This window comes from Heterodontus francisci, chromosome 6 (assembly GCF_036365525.1).
Source record: "Heterodontus francisci isolate sHetFra1 chromosome 6, sHetFra1.hap1, whole genome shotgun sequence".
NCBI lineage: Eukaryota > Metazoa > Chordata > Chondrichthyes > Heterodontiformes > Heterodontidae > Heterodontus > Heterodontus francisci.
The window spans coordinates 20,511,667-20,529,367 of NC_090376.1; the positions used below are offsets into that span (position 1 = coordinate 20,511,667).

The 17,701-nt window shown below is 42.7% G+C and overlaps 1 protein-coding gene across 4 annotated transcripts in view; it reads left to right on the forward strand.

Annotated features, from left to right (window-relative positions):
• cyfip1 (cytoplasmic FMR1 interacting protein 1) overlaps positions 1 to 17,701 on the forward strand; it is a 247,007-nt gene that overhangs the window by 119,158 nt on the left and 110,148 nt on the right. For all 4 annotated transcript variants that reach the window (XM_068033255.1, XM_068033252.1, XM_068033256.1 and 1 more), the window contains one exon: positions 6,401 to 6,600. In XM_068033255.1, the coding sequence (XP_067889356.1) occupies positions 6,401 to 6,600 (200 nt within the window). The remainder of the gene's footprint in view (positions 1 to 6,400; positions 6,601 to 17,701) is intronic.

Consider the following 17,701-nt stretch of genomic DNA (forward strand, 5'->3'; position numbering starts at 1 on the left):
TGTAAGGGAAAACAACAACCTTAACCTTTGAGAAGAGAGTGCTGATTGTTTGGCAAGTGAACTCTGATAGGTAGAGGCGTTGCCATGGAGAATGCACCAGTTTATGGTGACTGACAGTTAACTGCCAAGCTTTGTTTGAAATTTAAACCAGGCAGCTTGACTGTGGTCAAGGCAGTGCCCTGAGGAATGAACCAGCAAATGGCTATCATTTATTTTGGTTAGCTGAAACAGGCGCAATCTGTCTGCAAAGAACAGGGCCCAGTGTATTAATGTATGTATCTTCCAGTATGCGCAAATGCGCCACACTGCGAGCCCTACTGACTATCTTAAATTGGTTGTCAGCGTAATTCTTAGCACACTGATGATTATGTAGCAAATGTTGTCCAATCATGGAATCCCATCTAATGTTGGACACATTGCTTTGAGTTTTGTAAGCATGGGCTTGTTGACTGCGGCCTGTACCTTGCCCGTTGCGAACAGCAGAAGAGACACATTTGATACGATCCGCCAGTCTTAGGGACGTACGGCCGATATACCTAGCATCATACTGGCATTGAAATTCATATATCACATTACTCATTTATGTCATAGGGAGGAAGTCTTTCTGGCTTGACGGCAGCATCCTGTTAGTGGCGAACACCACACGTGTTGCTACTGCATAGCAGCAGCATGAAACAGCTGGCTTCGCCTGTTGCTTGGTCTACCTCAAATTACCCTGAAAGGGTAATGTATCCCAAAAATTTGAGCAACTAGTTTTGTGACAGACTGTGGAAAGAGAACTCTTGATGTTTTGTATTTGTGCAAAGAAAATATCACTTGTATGCACATTTATGGGAAATTTGAAATATCACTGTTCATTCTACCATCATGACCTCTAAAAATGTCAGTTATACTCTGCTCTCATGATCTGCATACATAGCACTGTTTGCAGTAGGAACATTTTCTCAGGCCAGGTTGCCTTACAAAACAAAATTGGTTTCCATTATGTAATGGATTATAATTCTTTTAACTCTGATCCATTGCTTATCATATACCTTGTTTAAAACGTCCTAGCACATTCCAGGGTTAGGTAGGGTAGGGTAAACACAAGGGATGTGGACCTCTCTGCTGGCTGTGTACTGATAGAGGTTCTCTATCCCAAGCACCGACCCAAAACTTACTCGTCTTCAGAAACGCTGGCATACCACTCCAGCATTACTAGCATTTGCTGTCGGAGAAAATGGGGTTTCTGGTTAAGGTCTGAAGTTGTGACAGCTGGAGTAGGAAAGCGAGTTGCTGTTGGTCAAGCTCATGTTGAGCTTCACGGGAACAGTGTAGAAGACCAAAGACAGTGATCAGAGTGGGTGGATGAATTGGAGAATAGCCATTCATTAAATAATTTTGAGGCTTTTCCTGTTACATATGTCAGGCATTCCCCCTTTCCCTTCTTACTCCTTTTATAAATATCCGTGAAAAATTTGGCAATCTTCCAGGTGTTAAAATTTATATTCATAAAGCTCTGAAAATATTAAGTGAACCCTGTTTATTTCCTCAGCACTTCTAGATGTATTTTATTTGGTCTAGAATATGTAGATTAGATTTAGATTAGAGATACAGCACTGAAACAGGCCCTTCGGCCCACCGAGTCTGTGCTGACCATCAACCACCCATTTATACTAATCCTGCACTAATCCCCTATTCCTAAAAAACATCCCCACCTGTCCCTATATTTCTCTACCACCTACCTATACTAGTGACAATTTATAATGGCCAATTTACCTATCAACCTGCAAGTCTTTTGGCTTGTGGGAGGAAACCGGAGCACCCGGAGAAAACCCAGTTACCTATGTATATTAGAAATTCTGAAACCAAAATGTCTGAGTTTGGGATTTATTCATATTCATTTGTAAACTGTACCATTAACGCAACTGTCATTTCTTAATCCCAATTTTAATCCCTTAAAGAATCCATCTGCTGTTGAACACTATCTACTTACCTAAATTTCTGTTTGATCTCTCTTGGTACTACAGTATGGCAGCGTACTACTCTACCTCACAACAGTCAAATTATCCTTTGTAATAGCAAGGACAGAAAGCAGAGCGTGGTGGTGAACAATTGTTTTTCACTCGGGAGGGAAGCATACAGTGGTGTCCCAAGGTTTTAGTATTGGGACCAGTGTTCTTTTGGATATATACTAATAACCTAGACTTGGGTATGCAGGTTATAATTTGAAAGTTTGCGGATGTCTTCGAAATGTAGTCAACAGTGAGGGAGATAAAAGACTTCAGGAGGACTGGTATTGGTGAAATGGGCGGACACACAGAAATGAAATTTAACATAGAGAAATGTGCATTTTGGTAGGAAGAGTGAGGAGAGTCTGTATAATCTAAATGGTACTGTTTTGGTGGGGTGCAAGATCAAAGGGACCTCTGGGTCATATTCGAAAATCTTTGAAGGTGGCAGGGTTGTCAATGGTTAAGAAAGATGGGAAGATTACAGGTGATACAAAACTTGGCAATGCATAAAATAGTGAGTAGGGTAGTAGCAGACAGAAGACTGGTGAAATGGGCAGACACATGGATGCAATTGAATGCGGATAAATGAGAAGTGATGCTTTGTGGGGAGAACAACATGGAGGGGCAACATAATCTAAATGGTACTGTCTTGAGGAGTCCAAGAGCAGAGTGGCTTGGGGGTGCATGTTCACAAATATTTGAAGGTGGCAGCACAACTTGATAAGACGGTTAAGAAAGCATGTAGGATACTAGGCTTAAGTGGATGCATCGCATACCAGAACAAGGAAATCTTGCTAAATCACTGAACAAAGAACAGTACAGCACAGGAACAGGCCATTCAGCCCTCCAAGCCTGCGCCAATCTTGATGCCCGCCGAAACTAACACCTTCTGCACTTCCGGGGCCCATATCCCTCTATTGCCTTCCTATAGTATAGGATAGTAGTGGGAAGTTGTGTGTGGAATCAGAGGAGATAGGGGAAGCGTAAAATGAATATTTTTCGTCAGTATTTACAGTAGAGAAAGAAAATGTTGTCGAGGAGAATACTGAGATACAGACTACTAGGCTAGATGGGATTGAGGTTCACAAGGAGGAGGTGTTAGCAATTTTGGAAAGTGTGAAAATAGGTAAGTCCCCTGGGCCAGATGGGATTTATCCTAGGATTCTCTGGGAGGCCAGGGAGGAGATTGCAGAGCCTTTGTCCTTGATCTTTATGTCGTCATTGTCGACAGGAATAGTGCCGGAAGACTGGAGGATAGCAAATGTTGTCCTCTTAGAAGGTTCAAGAAGGGGAGTAGAGACAGCCCTGGTGATTATAGACCTGTGAGCCTTACTTCAGTTGTGGGTAAAATGTTGGAAAAGGTTATAAGAGACAGGATTTATAATCATCTTGAAAAGAATAAGTTCATTAGCGATAGTCAGCACGGTTTTGTGAAGGGTAGGTCGTGCCTCACAAACCTTATTGAGTTTTTCGAGAAGGTGACCAAACAGGTGGATGAGGGTAAAGCCGTGGATGTGGTGTATATGGATTTCAGTAAGGCGTTTGATAAGGTTCCCCACGGTAGGCTATTGCAGAAAATACGGAACAGTACAGCACAGGAACAGGAAGGTGATTTAGTGCTTTGGATCAGAAATTGACTAGCTGAAAGAAGACAGAGGGTGGTGGTTGATGGCAAATGTTCATCCTGGAGTTTAGTTACTAGTGGTGTACCGCAAGGATCTGTTTTGGGGCCACTGCTGTTTGTCATTTTTATAAATGACCTGGATGAGGGTGTAGAAGGGTGGGTTAGTAAATTTGCAGATGACACAAAGGTCGTTGGAGTTGTGGATAGTGCCGAAGGATGTTGTAGGGTACAGAGGGACATAGATAGGCTGCAGAGCTGGGCTGAGAGATGGCAAATGGAGTTTAATGCGGAAAAGTGTGAGGTGATTCACTTTGGAAGGAGTAACAGGAATGCAGAAGGCTAATGGGAAGATTCTTGGTAGTGTCGATGAGCAGAGAGATCTTGGTGTCCAGGTACATAAATCCCTGAAAGTTGCCACCCAGGTTAATAGGGGTGTTAAGAAGGCATATGGTGTGTTAGCTTTTATTAGTAGGGGGATCGAGTTTCGGAGCCACGAGGTCATGCTGCAACTGTAAAAAACTCTGGTGAGGCCGCACCTGGTGTATTGCGTGCAGTTCTGGTCACCGCATTATAGGAAGGATGTGGAAGCTTTGGAAAGGGTGCAGAGGAGATTTACTAGGATGTTGCCTGGTATGGAGGGAAGGTCTTGCGAGAAAAGGCTGAGGGACTTGAGGTTGTTTTCGTTAGAGAGGAGGAGAGGTGACTTAATAGAGAATATAAGATAATCAGAGGGTTAGATAGGGTGGATAGTGAGAGTCTTTTTCCTCGGATGGTGATGGCAAACACGAGGGGACATAGCTTTAAGTTGAGGGGTGATAGATATAGGACAGATGTTAGAGGTAGTTTCTTTACTCAGAGAGTAGTAGGGGCGTGGAACGCCCTGCCTGCAACAGTCGTAGACTCGCCAACTTTAAGGGCATTTAAGTGGTCATTGGATAGACATATGGATGAAAATGGAATAGTGCAGGTCAGATGGTTTCACAGGTCGGCGCAACATCGAGGGCCGAAGGGCCTGTACTGCGCTGTAATGTTCTATGTTCTATTCATATATTTGTCAAGATGTCTCTTAAACTTCGCTATCGTATCTGCTTCCACCACCTCCCCTGGCAGCAAGTTCCAGGCACTCACCACCCTCTGTATATAAAAACTTGTCTCGCACATCCCCTCTAAACTTTGCCCATCGCACCTTAAACCTATGTCCCCTAGTAACTGACTCTTCCACCCTGGGAAAAAGCTTCTGACTATCCACTCTGTCCATGCCGCTCAGAACTTTGTAAACCTCTATCATGCCGCCCCTCCACCTCCGTCGTTCCAGTGAAAACAATCCGAGTTTATCCAGCCTCTCCTCATAGCTAATGCCCTCCAGACCAGGCAACATCCTGGTAAACCTCCTCTGTACCCTCTCCAAAGCCTCCACATCCTTCTGGTAGTGTGGCGACCAGAATTGCAGGCAATATTCTAAGTGTGGCCTAACTAACGTTCTGTACAGCTGCAACATGATTTGCCAATTTTTATACTCTGTGCCCCGACCGATGAAGGCAAGCATGCCGTATGCCTTCTTGACTACCTTATCCACCTGCGTTGCCACTTTCAGTGACCTGTACGCCCAGATCTCTCTGCCTGTCAATACTCCTAAGGGTTCTGCCATTTACTGTATACCTCCCACCAGCATTAGACCTTCCAAAATGCATTACCTCACATTTGTCCGGATTAAACTCCATCTGCCATTTCTCCGCCCAAGTCTCCAACCGATCTATATCCTGCTGTATCCTCTGACAATCCTCATCATTATCCGCAACTCCACCAACCTTTGCGTCGTCCGTAAACTTACTAATCAGACCAGCTACATTTTCCTCCAAATCATTTATATGTACTACAACAGCAAAGGTCCCAGCACTGATCCCTGCGGAACACCACTAGTCACATCCCTCCATTCAGAAAAACACCCAGCCACTGATACCCTTTGTCTTCTATGACCGAGCCAGTTCTGTATCCATCTTGCCAGCTCACCTCTGATCCCGTGTGACTTCACCTTTTGTACCAGTCTGCCATGCGGGACCTTGTCAAAAGCTTTACTAAAGTCCATATAGACAACATCCACTGCCCTCCTTTCATCAATCATCTTTTGATTAGGCCTCTGCTGGTGTAACGTGCACAACTCTGAGCATCACATTTTAGGAATGATGTCAAGGCCTTGGAGATGGTACAGAAGAGGTTGAGCAGGATCATGTCAAGGATAAGGGGCTTCAGTTATGTGGAGACATTGGAGAAGCTGGTAGTGTTCTAGACCCAATCGAAGTATTCAAAATTATATGAGGGATTTTAATGGAGCAAGTTGGGAGAAACTGCTTCCTCTGGTAAATGGTTTGGTAACCAGAAGTCAGGACTTCAATTAATTGGCAAAAGGACTAGAAGGAAAATGAAGTGAAACTTCTTCACACACAGCATTGTTGAGATCTGGAGTACACAACCTAAAAGGTTGGTAGAAGCAGATACCACCAAAACTTTCAAAAGACAATTGGATATGTACTGGAAGAGGACTGATTTGCAGAGTTATAGGAAAAAAGCTGGCTTGTGGGACTAAATGGATAGTGCTTTCAAAGAGCTAGCACAGCTCTAAGGGATGAATGGTCTCCTGTGCTATAGGATTCTATAACTTATTAATACACCATGCAGTGCTTTTAGCCAGTCAACCATTGGGAAAGCTGACTGTCCAAGCTTTATGTTGCCTATTTATAATATTTACACTATAACTTTATCTGTTGTGATTTTGGTTCTTTAGGAGCTTGAAGGTCTAGTAGAAGTCAACCGTATGAGTCATAAGCTGCTCAGTAAATACTTGACCTTGGACAGTTTTGATGCCATGTTCAGGGAAGCCAATCACAATGTATCAGCACCATATGGAAGAATAACTCTTCATGTTTTCTGGGAACTGAATTATGATTTCCTTCCAAACTACTGCTACAATGGTTCCACACAAAGGTTTGATTATTTTTAATAGCTTTTATGCTTGAACATAAGATCTAAACTTAATCTGTCTGGTAACTAGTTCTTAATAACTTGAGTAAGATAAAGCCAAAATACAGTGGATGCTGGAACTCTGAAATGAGAACAGAAAGTGCCGGAAATACTCAGCAGGTCTGGCAGCATCTGTAGTGAGAGAAACAGAGATAACATTTCAGGTTTGCGACCCTTCATTAGAACTGATGAAGATGCTGCCAGACCTGCTGAATATTTCCGGAAGTTTCTGTTCTTAGTAAGTTGAGAGGTTTGGTAATCAACTCATTCACGTCATCTGCTGGTTAACTGTTACTTATTTCAATGTTAGACAAGACAGGTGGTGCAGAATTTAATTCCTGTAATTTTTGATAATTTGCATGAATGATCAGTCAATGAGGTCTTGCCTGGAGCACATTGATTAATTACATTCCACAGAGGCTGCCCTGTAGTCTTGTATAAGCAACTCGTAAATGTTTAACTCTGTGATTACCTGAAGAATATAGCAGTATTCAACAACAGTAAAGACATTTTACATTTATATAGTGTATTTAATGTCATAAAACATCCTAAGGTGCTTCACAGGAATATAATCAGATAAAAATTGACACTGAGCAGAAGAATGAGATTTTAGAACAGGTACTAAAAGCTTGGCCAAAGAGGTTGACTTTAAGGAGGGTCTTAGAGGAGAGCACGTTGGAGAGGCAGAGATGTTTAGGTAGGGAATTCCAGAGTTTCGGGCTTAGACAACTGAAGGCACAACTGCCATTGATTGGGTGAAGGGAGTCAGGGATGCACAAGAGTCCAGATTTGGAGGAGTGAGGTGTTCTTGGATGGCTGTGGGCTGAAGGAGGTATTAGAGATTGGGAACGATAAGGCTGTGGATAGATTGAAGATGAGGATATAAACTTTAAAATAAAGGAGTTGGTAGACAGAAGTAGGCCGCTGAATGCAATGATGAACAATGAACTGGATTTGGTGCAGGTTCGAACGTGGCAGCAGAAGAATGCAATTTGGCCTACTGTTTGTACCAGGTCTTTACCAGAATGAACCAAAACAAATCTGACTGCCCTGCTCTCCCTATGTCCTTGAATTTGCAGTGGGTTATGTTTATCTACTCTTGCTTTAAAAGATTAAATGATCTCTCAATTATGAAAGGAAATTTCTCACCCTTTTTAGTGATTTTTAAATTTCTGACTCGATATTGACTCATCAGCCAAAGGAAATAGTCTTTCACTATTTACTCCAGAAAAACACTTCATAATGTTTTTTATTCTTTCATGCGATATAAGCATCTCTGGCAAGGCTAGCATTTGTTGCCCATCCCTAATTGTTCTTCTGGTGGTGCCTTACCGCCACCTTAAACTGCTGTAATCCATCTGGTGTAGATACACCCACAGTGCTGTTAGGAAGGGAGTTCCAGGTTTTTGACCCAAAGACAGTGAAGGAATGGCAATGTAGATCCAAATCAGTTTGATGTGTGACTTGGAGGGGAACTTGCAGATGGTGGTGTTCCCATGCATCTGCTGCCCTTGTCCTTCTAGGTGGTAGAAGTCATGGGTTTGGAAGATGCTGTCAAAGGAGGTTTGGTGAGTTGCTACAGTGCATCTGGTATGGTGCATGATGTTGCCACAGTGCGCCAGTGGTGGAGGGAGTGAATGTTTAAGGTGGTGGGTGGGGTGCTGATCAATTTTAAGAACCTCTATTAAATCTCCTCAGCCTTTTCTGCTCCAGTGGAAATAGTTCTAGTATTTCAAGTCTCACCTTGGCATCATATTGAGTTCTGAGCTGGACTTCTGACCCTGTATTCTCTCTATCGCAAAAACTGACTACTACATTACCTGCCTCTGTCCCTACATATATATCTTGCTGAAACTCTCATACATGTCTTTGTCTACCTTCAGATTTAAGTAATACAGTACTGCCCAGCCCAGCCTTCCATCCTCCACCTCTGTAAACTTCAGCTCATCCAACAATCCTATCTTGAACGAAGTCCCAGTCACCAGTCAATCCTATCCTTGCTGACCTGCTTTAGCTCCCAGTTCCCTAATACCGCAAATTTCAAATTCTCATCTATGCTTAAATCCTTTCATGGACATGCCCTATCTATCTGTAATGTCTTCAGCACTGCAAACCTGCCCAAATTCCTTGTTTACCTGATTCAAGCTCTGGTTGCATTCCTTCTCCCTGCTCCCACCATTGGCAGATGGGCCATGAGCCACCAAGGCCTGAAATTCTGAAATTACCGCCAGAAATTCCTGCACATCTTTCCTTTGACCAAATGCTTAGTCACTCCTAATATCTTCATCTTTGGCTTCTAATCCCTTTTATCCCTTACATCTCTCTGAAGCGCCCTGGGATCGCTGCTCTGACAATTTTGTTAGGACTATTGAATATAAGTCTAGATGGTGTTTTGGAGGTGATGGTATTTCCTTGACACTACTGCTCTTGTTTGCCTTGATTGTAGAGGTCCAGGGGAGGGAAGTGCTTTTGTAGTAACCTTGGTGAGTTGCTGAAGTGCTGCTTCTTGTTAATGCACATTGCATCACAGTGCACCGATGGTGATGGGGATAAATTTTGAATCTGATGGCAGGGGTGTTGATCATGTGAACTACTCAGCAGAGTGTTGAGCTTGAGTATTGTAGCTGTACCCATTCAAATGCGTGCTTTGTTCCCATCACACCTGCCATGAACCTTATTGATGGTGGAGAGACTTTAATGGTTTCAGAAGTGAGCCATTTGTTACAGAATGATGCCCAATTTCTACTCTGCTCTTGTAACCACTGTGGTGATGTGGCTGATCCAATTAAGCTTCTCGTCAATTGCGACTGCCAAGATGTGATAGAAAATTCAATGAAGTTATGTTTGTTTTCAGTATTTGTTACTTTCAAATAAGAAAAAGACATTATTTACATTTGATAGCTTCGTTTTAGATTTATTTTCCTCTTTTAAAATTCCTTTTTTGTTGTGCACTGTTCTCCAGCAGCATTGCCACTCTAATTGCCAGTCGTATGTGTGAGCATAGGCCTGAACTTTGTTTCTTCTGTTTCTTGCCTTCTGGGCATTGGACCTTCTGCCATTAAACCTTCAAAGTTCAGGAACTTGTCTTGTCGAGAATTGGGTGCATGAGCATGTCCTGTTGTTCTTGTTACAATTTGGTAACAGTGAACCTTACACAATTGGATATGTGCAGGAATAGTATGAGCTGCACACTCTACTCCTGAGCTGGGTGATGGTAAACACTGCTAACAAGACTATATAATTCCAGCTGAAAATTATGAACTACTTTTATTGTGGAAGTAGTAAACAGAAGTAAAAGCTGTAGATTTTCTTCAAATGCAATTGGAAACTCCAAGTTATATAGTTTGAGTGGTAATTGATTAGGGAAACTGGACAACTTCATATGTACTTCACGACTTTCCCCAAACACAGAAACTCAAACAAATTTTCAGTCACAATAGACTTTTTAAACTTCTTATAATACTGGAAATCAGTAAATTCCACAGGAATCCATCCATTAGCACAGAAAATTGGCATCCATTTGTTCTGCATTAACATGATCTTGCATTGCTAGGAAAAGGCATAATTTCGAACATTTGAGAAACTTGAGAGTACCTACCATCTGATTGAAGGTTCCTTCTGGTTCGTGAATATCCATGCTGTCAAGTTCGCTTAATTATATTTTAGAATGACTCTTAGCAGCCCACTTAGCTGCTAGAGTTTGGCTTTTAAAAGGATTATACTTCGCCTTTGTGATCATAGGATGCATTAAAGGTGTATTTTTATTCCAGTTAATGGAGTGTCTTTGTTCGTGTGTGCGGGCAAACTGTATTAGGAAAAAGCACCAGAGTTCACTTTGGTTGCATGTAATTCATCTCTAGTCCCAACATCACCTGATCATATTCCATGGAGCATTTGAGCACTTTTGCCTGCTGTATGTCTTTATTCTCCCATATTTTTATGCTGGTACTCAGTCATATTCCTCCACCTTATCCCTGTAGCCCTGCGTTTATTTCCCTCGAGTGCCAATCAAGTTTCCTTTTGAAATCATTGATCATCTCAATTTCTACTACCCTCATCGGCGGCAAGTTTCAGGTCATTACAAAAAACAAAAAAAGTTCTTCCTCACATCCCTCTGTATCTCTTGCCTAAAACCTTCAATCTGTGTCCCCTAGCCCTTGTACGATTAGCTAATGGGAGTAGCTTTTTTTTTTGTCTACTTCATCTAAACCGGTCATACTCTGGTACAGCTCTATTAAATTTCCCCCAGCCTCCTTTGCTCCAAGGAAAGCAACCCCTGCTTCTTCAACCTAATCTTGTAGCTAAATTCCCTCGTTCCTGGAACCATTTTGGTAAATCTCCTCTGCACCTTCTCAAGGACCTTCACATCCTTCCTGAAGTGTGGTGACCAGAACTGGACGCAGTACTCTAGTTGTGGCCAAAGCAGAGCTTTAGAAAGGCATTGAGTGCAGCTGGAGGGCACAAAGTGTGAAGAAGGGAGTTTGTTGAGTGAGTGGATTTTAATTGTTAATCTCTCAAGTCTAGTTTTTGTTTTGTTACATTTAGCAATTAATTGGAATGACTGTTTAAATTAAGAGACAAGTTTAGTTTCTTATAGTTTTAAACAGGGGTATACAGGCTCTCAGAGTAGCTGTAGCTAGTTAATTCGGTAGCTAGCTTAAATTGATTTCTGAGCCCCAGCAGAGCTCGAGCAAAGCTGACACATCATTGTTTTTAGAGAGTGTAAATTCAGGACTCTCTGCTGTTTGTCTGCATTGAGTGCTGCTGGAGGGCACAGAGTGTGAAGAAGGGAGTTTGGTAAGTGAAGGAGTTCGTTAAGGAGGGGAATTATAAATTAAGAAAAAATAAATTTAATTAAATTAACACAATAAAGAGGGCAGGACAGGTGATGTGTCGTAGCTGCAGTATGTGGGAGCTCCTGGATGCGATGAGAAATGATAAAGGCAAGAAGTCGCTTGTGGGAGTGGTGTATAGGCCACCTTCAAAGATCGATGTACATGAATCACCTGGTCCTTCTGTTCCTGCACACTCTTCAGATCTGTGCCATCAATCCATGGCAACTACGTCTGTAGCAAGTGTCAGCTGTTTCACCTTCGGCTCAGTCATTGAGCTGGAGGCCAAGCTGCAGACGCTGTAATGCATCGGAGTGGGAAAGTTACCTAGACACTTTGTTCTAGAAGGCAGTCACGCCCCTTAGGATAGGGTCATCTGTTTTGGTCAGTGGTCAGGGACAGGAGGGTATGACTGCGAGTCAGGCAGGCAAGGGGATCAAGAAGGTGGGAGTGGAGGAGCCTCAGCCCTTGCAATTGAGCAACAAGTTTGAGGTTCTTGCAGCTTGTATGGACAAGAGTGAGGGCTGTAGTGTGGATGAGCAGACTGACTATGGCACCATGGTACAGGAAGTCATTCAAGTGGAGGGAGAAAAAAGGAAAGTAGTGGTAGGAGGGGACAGTATAGTGAGGGGATTGACACTGTTCTCTGCAGCAAAGAGCGAGAGTCCAGAGGCTGTGTTGCCTGCTGAGTACCAGTCTTTGGGACATCTGCTTAGGGATGGAGAGGAACGTAAAGTGGGAGGGGGAGGATCCAGTCGTTGTGGTCCACGTAGGTACCAATAACATAGGCAGGGCAAGGAGAGAGTTCTGCATAGTCAGTATGACGGGCTTGGCACCAAATTAAGAAACTGAACCTCAAAGGTGGTAATCTCTATTATTACCTGAGCCACTTGCAAATTGGAGTAGGGCAAATAAGATTAGAGAAATGAACGCATGGCTCAGAGACTGGTGTGGTAGAAGTGGGTTCAGGTTTGTGGGGCGCAGGCAGCAGTACTGGGGATAGTTTGGGCTGTATTGTTAGGATGGTCTGCACCTGAACCGTGCTGGGACTGTTCTAGCGAGATGCATAACTAGGGATGTAGAGACATCATTGATGGTAAATCTAAGAGTAGAGACAAAGCAACAGAGAAAGGTATTAAATGGGAAAAGATAAACAGACCATGACGGGTAGGGACAGTGAGTACAAATCTAACAGTAAATCATCAGACATAGCTAGAGGTTACAAAAATAATAAAAGGACAAAACTAAAGGCCCTGTATCTAAATGTGTGTAGTATTCAAAACAAAACGGATGAACTGAAAGAGCAAATAGAAATAAATAAGTACGATCTGATGGCCACTACAGAGACATGGTTGCAGAATGCCGTAGATTGGGACCTGAATATTGCAGGGTACATGACATTTAGGAAGGGCAAGAAGTGAGGAAAAAGTGGAGAGGTGGCTTTGTTAATTAATGGTATTAGCACAATAGAGAGGGGATGACCTAAGTTCAGGAAACCAGGACGTAGAAGCGATTTGGGTCGAGATGAGAAATGATAAAGGCAAGAAGTCACTTGTGGGAGTGGTGTACAGGCTACCTTCAAAGATCTATGTTCATGAACCACCAGGTCCTTCTGTTCCTGCACACTCTTTAGATCTGTGCCATTAAAATTATATTGCCTCTTTCTGTTCCTTCTGTCAAAATGCATTGCCTCAAACTTGTCTGCATTAAATTCCATCTGCCACTTGTCTACCCATTCTGCTTGCCTATCTGTGTCCTGTTGCAGTTGATTGGTATCGTCCTCACTGTTCTCCCCTCCTCCAAGTTTGGTCTCATTGGCAAATGTTAAAATTTTACTCTGTATTCCAAAATTCAAGACATTTATATGCATCAATAAACCTCTTTGGGGTAGACAACTCCAAAGATTCGCAACTCTGAGTGAAGAAATTTCTTCTCATCTCAGTCCTAAATGGTCGACCCCTTATCCTGAGGCTATTCTAGATTCCCCAGTCGGGAGAACAAGCTCTGTGCTTACCCTGTCAAGCCCCTTCAGAATCTTGTATGTTTCAATGAGATCACCTCTCATTTTGCTTAATTCTAGAGAGTATAGGCCCAATTTGCCCAGCCTTTCATTACAGGGCAACCCTCTCATTCCAAGAACCAATCTAGTATTCTGTGGACTCTGGGATACCGTTGATAACTTGCTAAAGTGCTCATTACTCATTTGCAAAAGTGGGGTATTTGCAGGCTGTGCTGGATACTGCTTCCCATACCTGATGTCCAAATGAGCATTTCCCATGAGAAACTGAAATCAGAAATATGACCCCTGAATTGTTAATCCTTCCTAGCCTGGATGTGGTGTGGCTAAACCAATCTCCCCCTGCCCTCCCACCACATTATTAGCAGCAATCTGCTCAGCACAGCCCAAGAATTGAGTCATTAACCTTTCTGTATTAGCAATACTTATACTCACTCTGTTAACTGGGGAATTCTTCAAATTTCTTCTAATTTATAATTACACTTCAAAAATGCCAATTTTATACTTTAATTTTGCAGCCATAATCTAAAATTGCTTCAGTCAACATTCAGCGTCTCAAATGAGCCTGAACTGAGTCCCATCACAGTCTTTTTTGAAATAGAAAAATCAATCCTGTTGTCTCTGGTGTCCTGAAAATTAAATATGTTTGTTTTTTAAAGTTTAGTTAAGGGTGTTTACACTGTGATTAGGCACATGCATCTTTAGTTTCATTCTATTATATATTTAAAGGTCAGTGCCAAGAGAGGACGATGGGCACTGTGTTTATAAACTTCTGGCCGTTAACTCTTTAACCAGCTGCAACAAACTGTTAATCAAGTTATCCCCACCAGCCCCCAACTATTTCCCTGCCCTTCGACCCGGTACCTCTTTTACTCGTCGTTTAAGTTAATAACGGACTGGATTGGAGATCTGATCATCTGTTCTTCCACTGATGGCACTTGGAGTCAGTGCTGAAGTGTGCAGGAATAGTGCTGTCCCAAGAACAATATTTTTAATAGTTGCACCTATTTAAATTAGGTTCTTATAGCTGATCTGTGGAAATTGCATAACCGAAGCACCCATAACCTGTGGAGTATCTTCTCTTCTAATGTGCCTCTTTTTGTCTGGTGCCATATCTATTGTGCAATAAGGTTCTCTAATCAATATTTGTGGTGAACATCAAGTTGCCATTCTGTTGTAGTGTCTTGAATTGTCTAGCTAACTCTTTTATGAGCATTACTCGGTTTACGGATGCACAGCAGTCAAAATTCCAGTCGGAAGGAATTCTGGAATTACTGTCACCAGAGATTCTAGCAAGGGAATTATCCTGTTTTTCATGGATTAGTGATGTACCTAATATCATTTAACCAACAATTTGTATTAGTATAGTGCCTTTAATATAATAAAATGTCCCCAGGTGCTTCATGGGTGCATTATAAAACAAAATATGACCGACACTGAGCCATATAAGAACTATCAGGTCAGATGACCAATGGCTTGGTCAAAGAGTGTCTTAAAGGAGGAAAGCAAGGCAGAGAGGTCTAGGGAAGGTATTCCAGAGCTTAGCGCCTCGTCAACTGTAGGTGTGGCCACCAATGGTAAAGCAATTGCACTCGAGGATGCTAAAGAGGCCAGAATTAGGGGAGCACAGATAACTCGGAGGGTTGTGGAGCTGGAGGAGATTACAGAGATATGGAGGGATTTGACAACAAGGATAAGAATTTTAATATCAAGATGTTGCTTGACCTGGAGCCATAAACCGAGTAATGCTCATAGAAGAGTTAGCTAGACAATTCAAGACACTACAACAGAATGGCAACTTGATGTTCACCACAAATATTGGCACAGTGGCGCAGTGGTTAGCACCGCAGCCTCACAGCTCCAGCGACCTGGGTTCAATTCTGGGTACTGCCTGTGTGGAGTTTGCAAGTTCTCCCTGTGTCTGCGTGGGTTTTCTCCGGGTGCTCCGGTTTCCTCCCACAAGCCAAAAGACTTGCAGGTTGGTAGGTAAATTGGCCATTATAAATTGCCCCTAGTATAGGTAGGTGGTAGGGAAATATAGGGACAGGTGGGGATGTGGTAGGAATATGGGATTAGTGTAGGATTAGTATAAATGGGTGGTTGATGGTCGGCACAGACTCGGTGGGCTGAAGGGCCTGTTTCAGTGCTGTATCTCTAAACAGTGTAGATCAGCAAGCACAGGGGTGATAGGTGAATGGGGCTGGGTGCGATTCAAGAAACGGTCAGCAGGGTTTTGTATGAGCTTAAGTTTAAGGAGGGTAAAATGTAGGAGATCGGTCATGAGTACATTGCAATAGTCAAGTCCAGAGGTAACACAAGCATGAATGAGAGTTTCAGCAACAGGTGAGTTTAGACAAGACCGAAGTTGGGCGACATTATGGGGGTGGAATTAGGCGGTCTTAGTGATGCTGTGAATTTGTGGTCGGAAGCTCCTCTTGAGGTCAGATGTGACATCGAGGTTGTGAAAGGGCTGGTTTAATCTGACAGTTGCCAGGAAGAGCTCTGGAGTCTGTAGCTACGAAACAGAGTTTGGAATGGAGACCAAAAACTTTCGTCTTCCCAATATTTAATTGGAGGGAATTTTTGCTCATCCACTACTGGATGTCTGGTAAGCAGCCTGATAATTTAGCAACAGTGGAGGAATCGAGAGGTGGTGGTGATGTAGAGTTGGGTGTCATCAACATACACATGAAAACTAACACTGTGCTTTCGGATGCTGTCGCTGAGGGGCAGTATGTAGATGAGAAATAGGGGGCCAAAGATGGATCCTTGGGGGATACCAGAGGTCATGGTGTGGGAGCAGGAAGAGAAGCCATTGCACGTGATACGCTGGCTACGATTAGATAGATAATTATGGAACCAGGTGAGCAGTCCCACCCAGTTGGGCAATAGTGGAGAAAATTTGGAGCAGGATGGTGTGGTCAACTGAGTCAAAGGCTGCAGACAGGTTGAGAAGGGCAAGGAGGGAAAGTTTACTTTTTGTCACAGTCACATAGGATGTCACTTGTGACTTTGATCAAAGCTGTTTCGGTACTGTGGCAGGGTTGGAAGCTTGGTTAGAGGTATTCAGACATGGAGTTCTGGGACAGATGGGAACGGATTTGGGAGGTGACGACACGGTCAAGGACTTCGGAGAGGAAAGGGAGGTTGGAGATGGGATGGTAGTTTGCAATGATAGTGGGGTCAAGGAATGCTTTTTTGAAGAGGGGATCGGCAGATTTAAAAGGAGGGATGGACAACACTTGAGAGAGAACCAGTGACAATATTGACTAATATTAAAGACAGACATACACAGTTAATTAGTCTTCACACAAAAAGAACTACTTGCATAAAATTTTAATCACTGCAGCTTCTCATTCAAATATGGAACAGGTTTGAGGGGCTTAATAGCCTACTCTTGTTCCTGTTTTTATCTTGCCTTTTCCCAGTTTACCAGAGTTTCTTTGAACATTTTAATCATTTGTTTAGTGTGCATTAGTATTAGTCCCTTTTTAAGAGCTGATGCTGTGTACTAATTTCGCCTACCATTCCTGAAAACTGAGTTCCCAACACAGGCCCAATTTGAGCTGATGAAAGGTCACTGACTTGAAACGTTAACTTTGCTTCTCTCTCCACAGATGCTGCCAGACCTGCTGAGTATTTTCCAGCACTTGTTTTTATCCCAATTTGAGCTGGTTGCTCACTGCACAGACCTTATGAGACTTGCATCAGGATATTCATTGTGGTTTGCTCAGCTTGGCTTTAATGAGCATGATTCTGCTGCTTCAGCACAGAGATGAAAATTTGATCTGTTGAGATACTGTGCTATTTTGAAAGTAAATTAATATAGCAACACAACTTGCATTTGTATAGTGTCTTTAATGTAGTAAAATGGCCCATTTGACACCAAGCCATACGCGATATTAAGACAGATAACCAAAAGCTATATGAAAGAGGTAGGTTTTAAGGAGTTTCTTAAAGGATGAGAGAGTTGTGGTGAAGCGCAGAGGTTTAGGGAGGCAATTCCTGAGCTTCCATAGTATTTGCAGCACTGAAACAGGTCATCTGATGTTTATGCTCCACACGAGCCTCCTCCCACTCTTAATCTAACTCCAGCAACATATCCTTCTATTCCTTTCTCTCGTGTGTTTATCTTTCTCTTTGCCTCAACTACTGTTTGTGGTAGGGAGTTCCACATTCTATCTACTCTCTGGTTAAACATATTTCTCCTGAATTT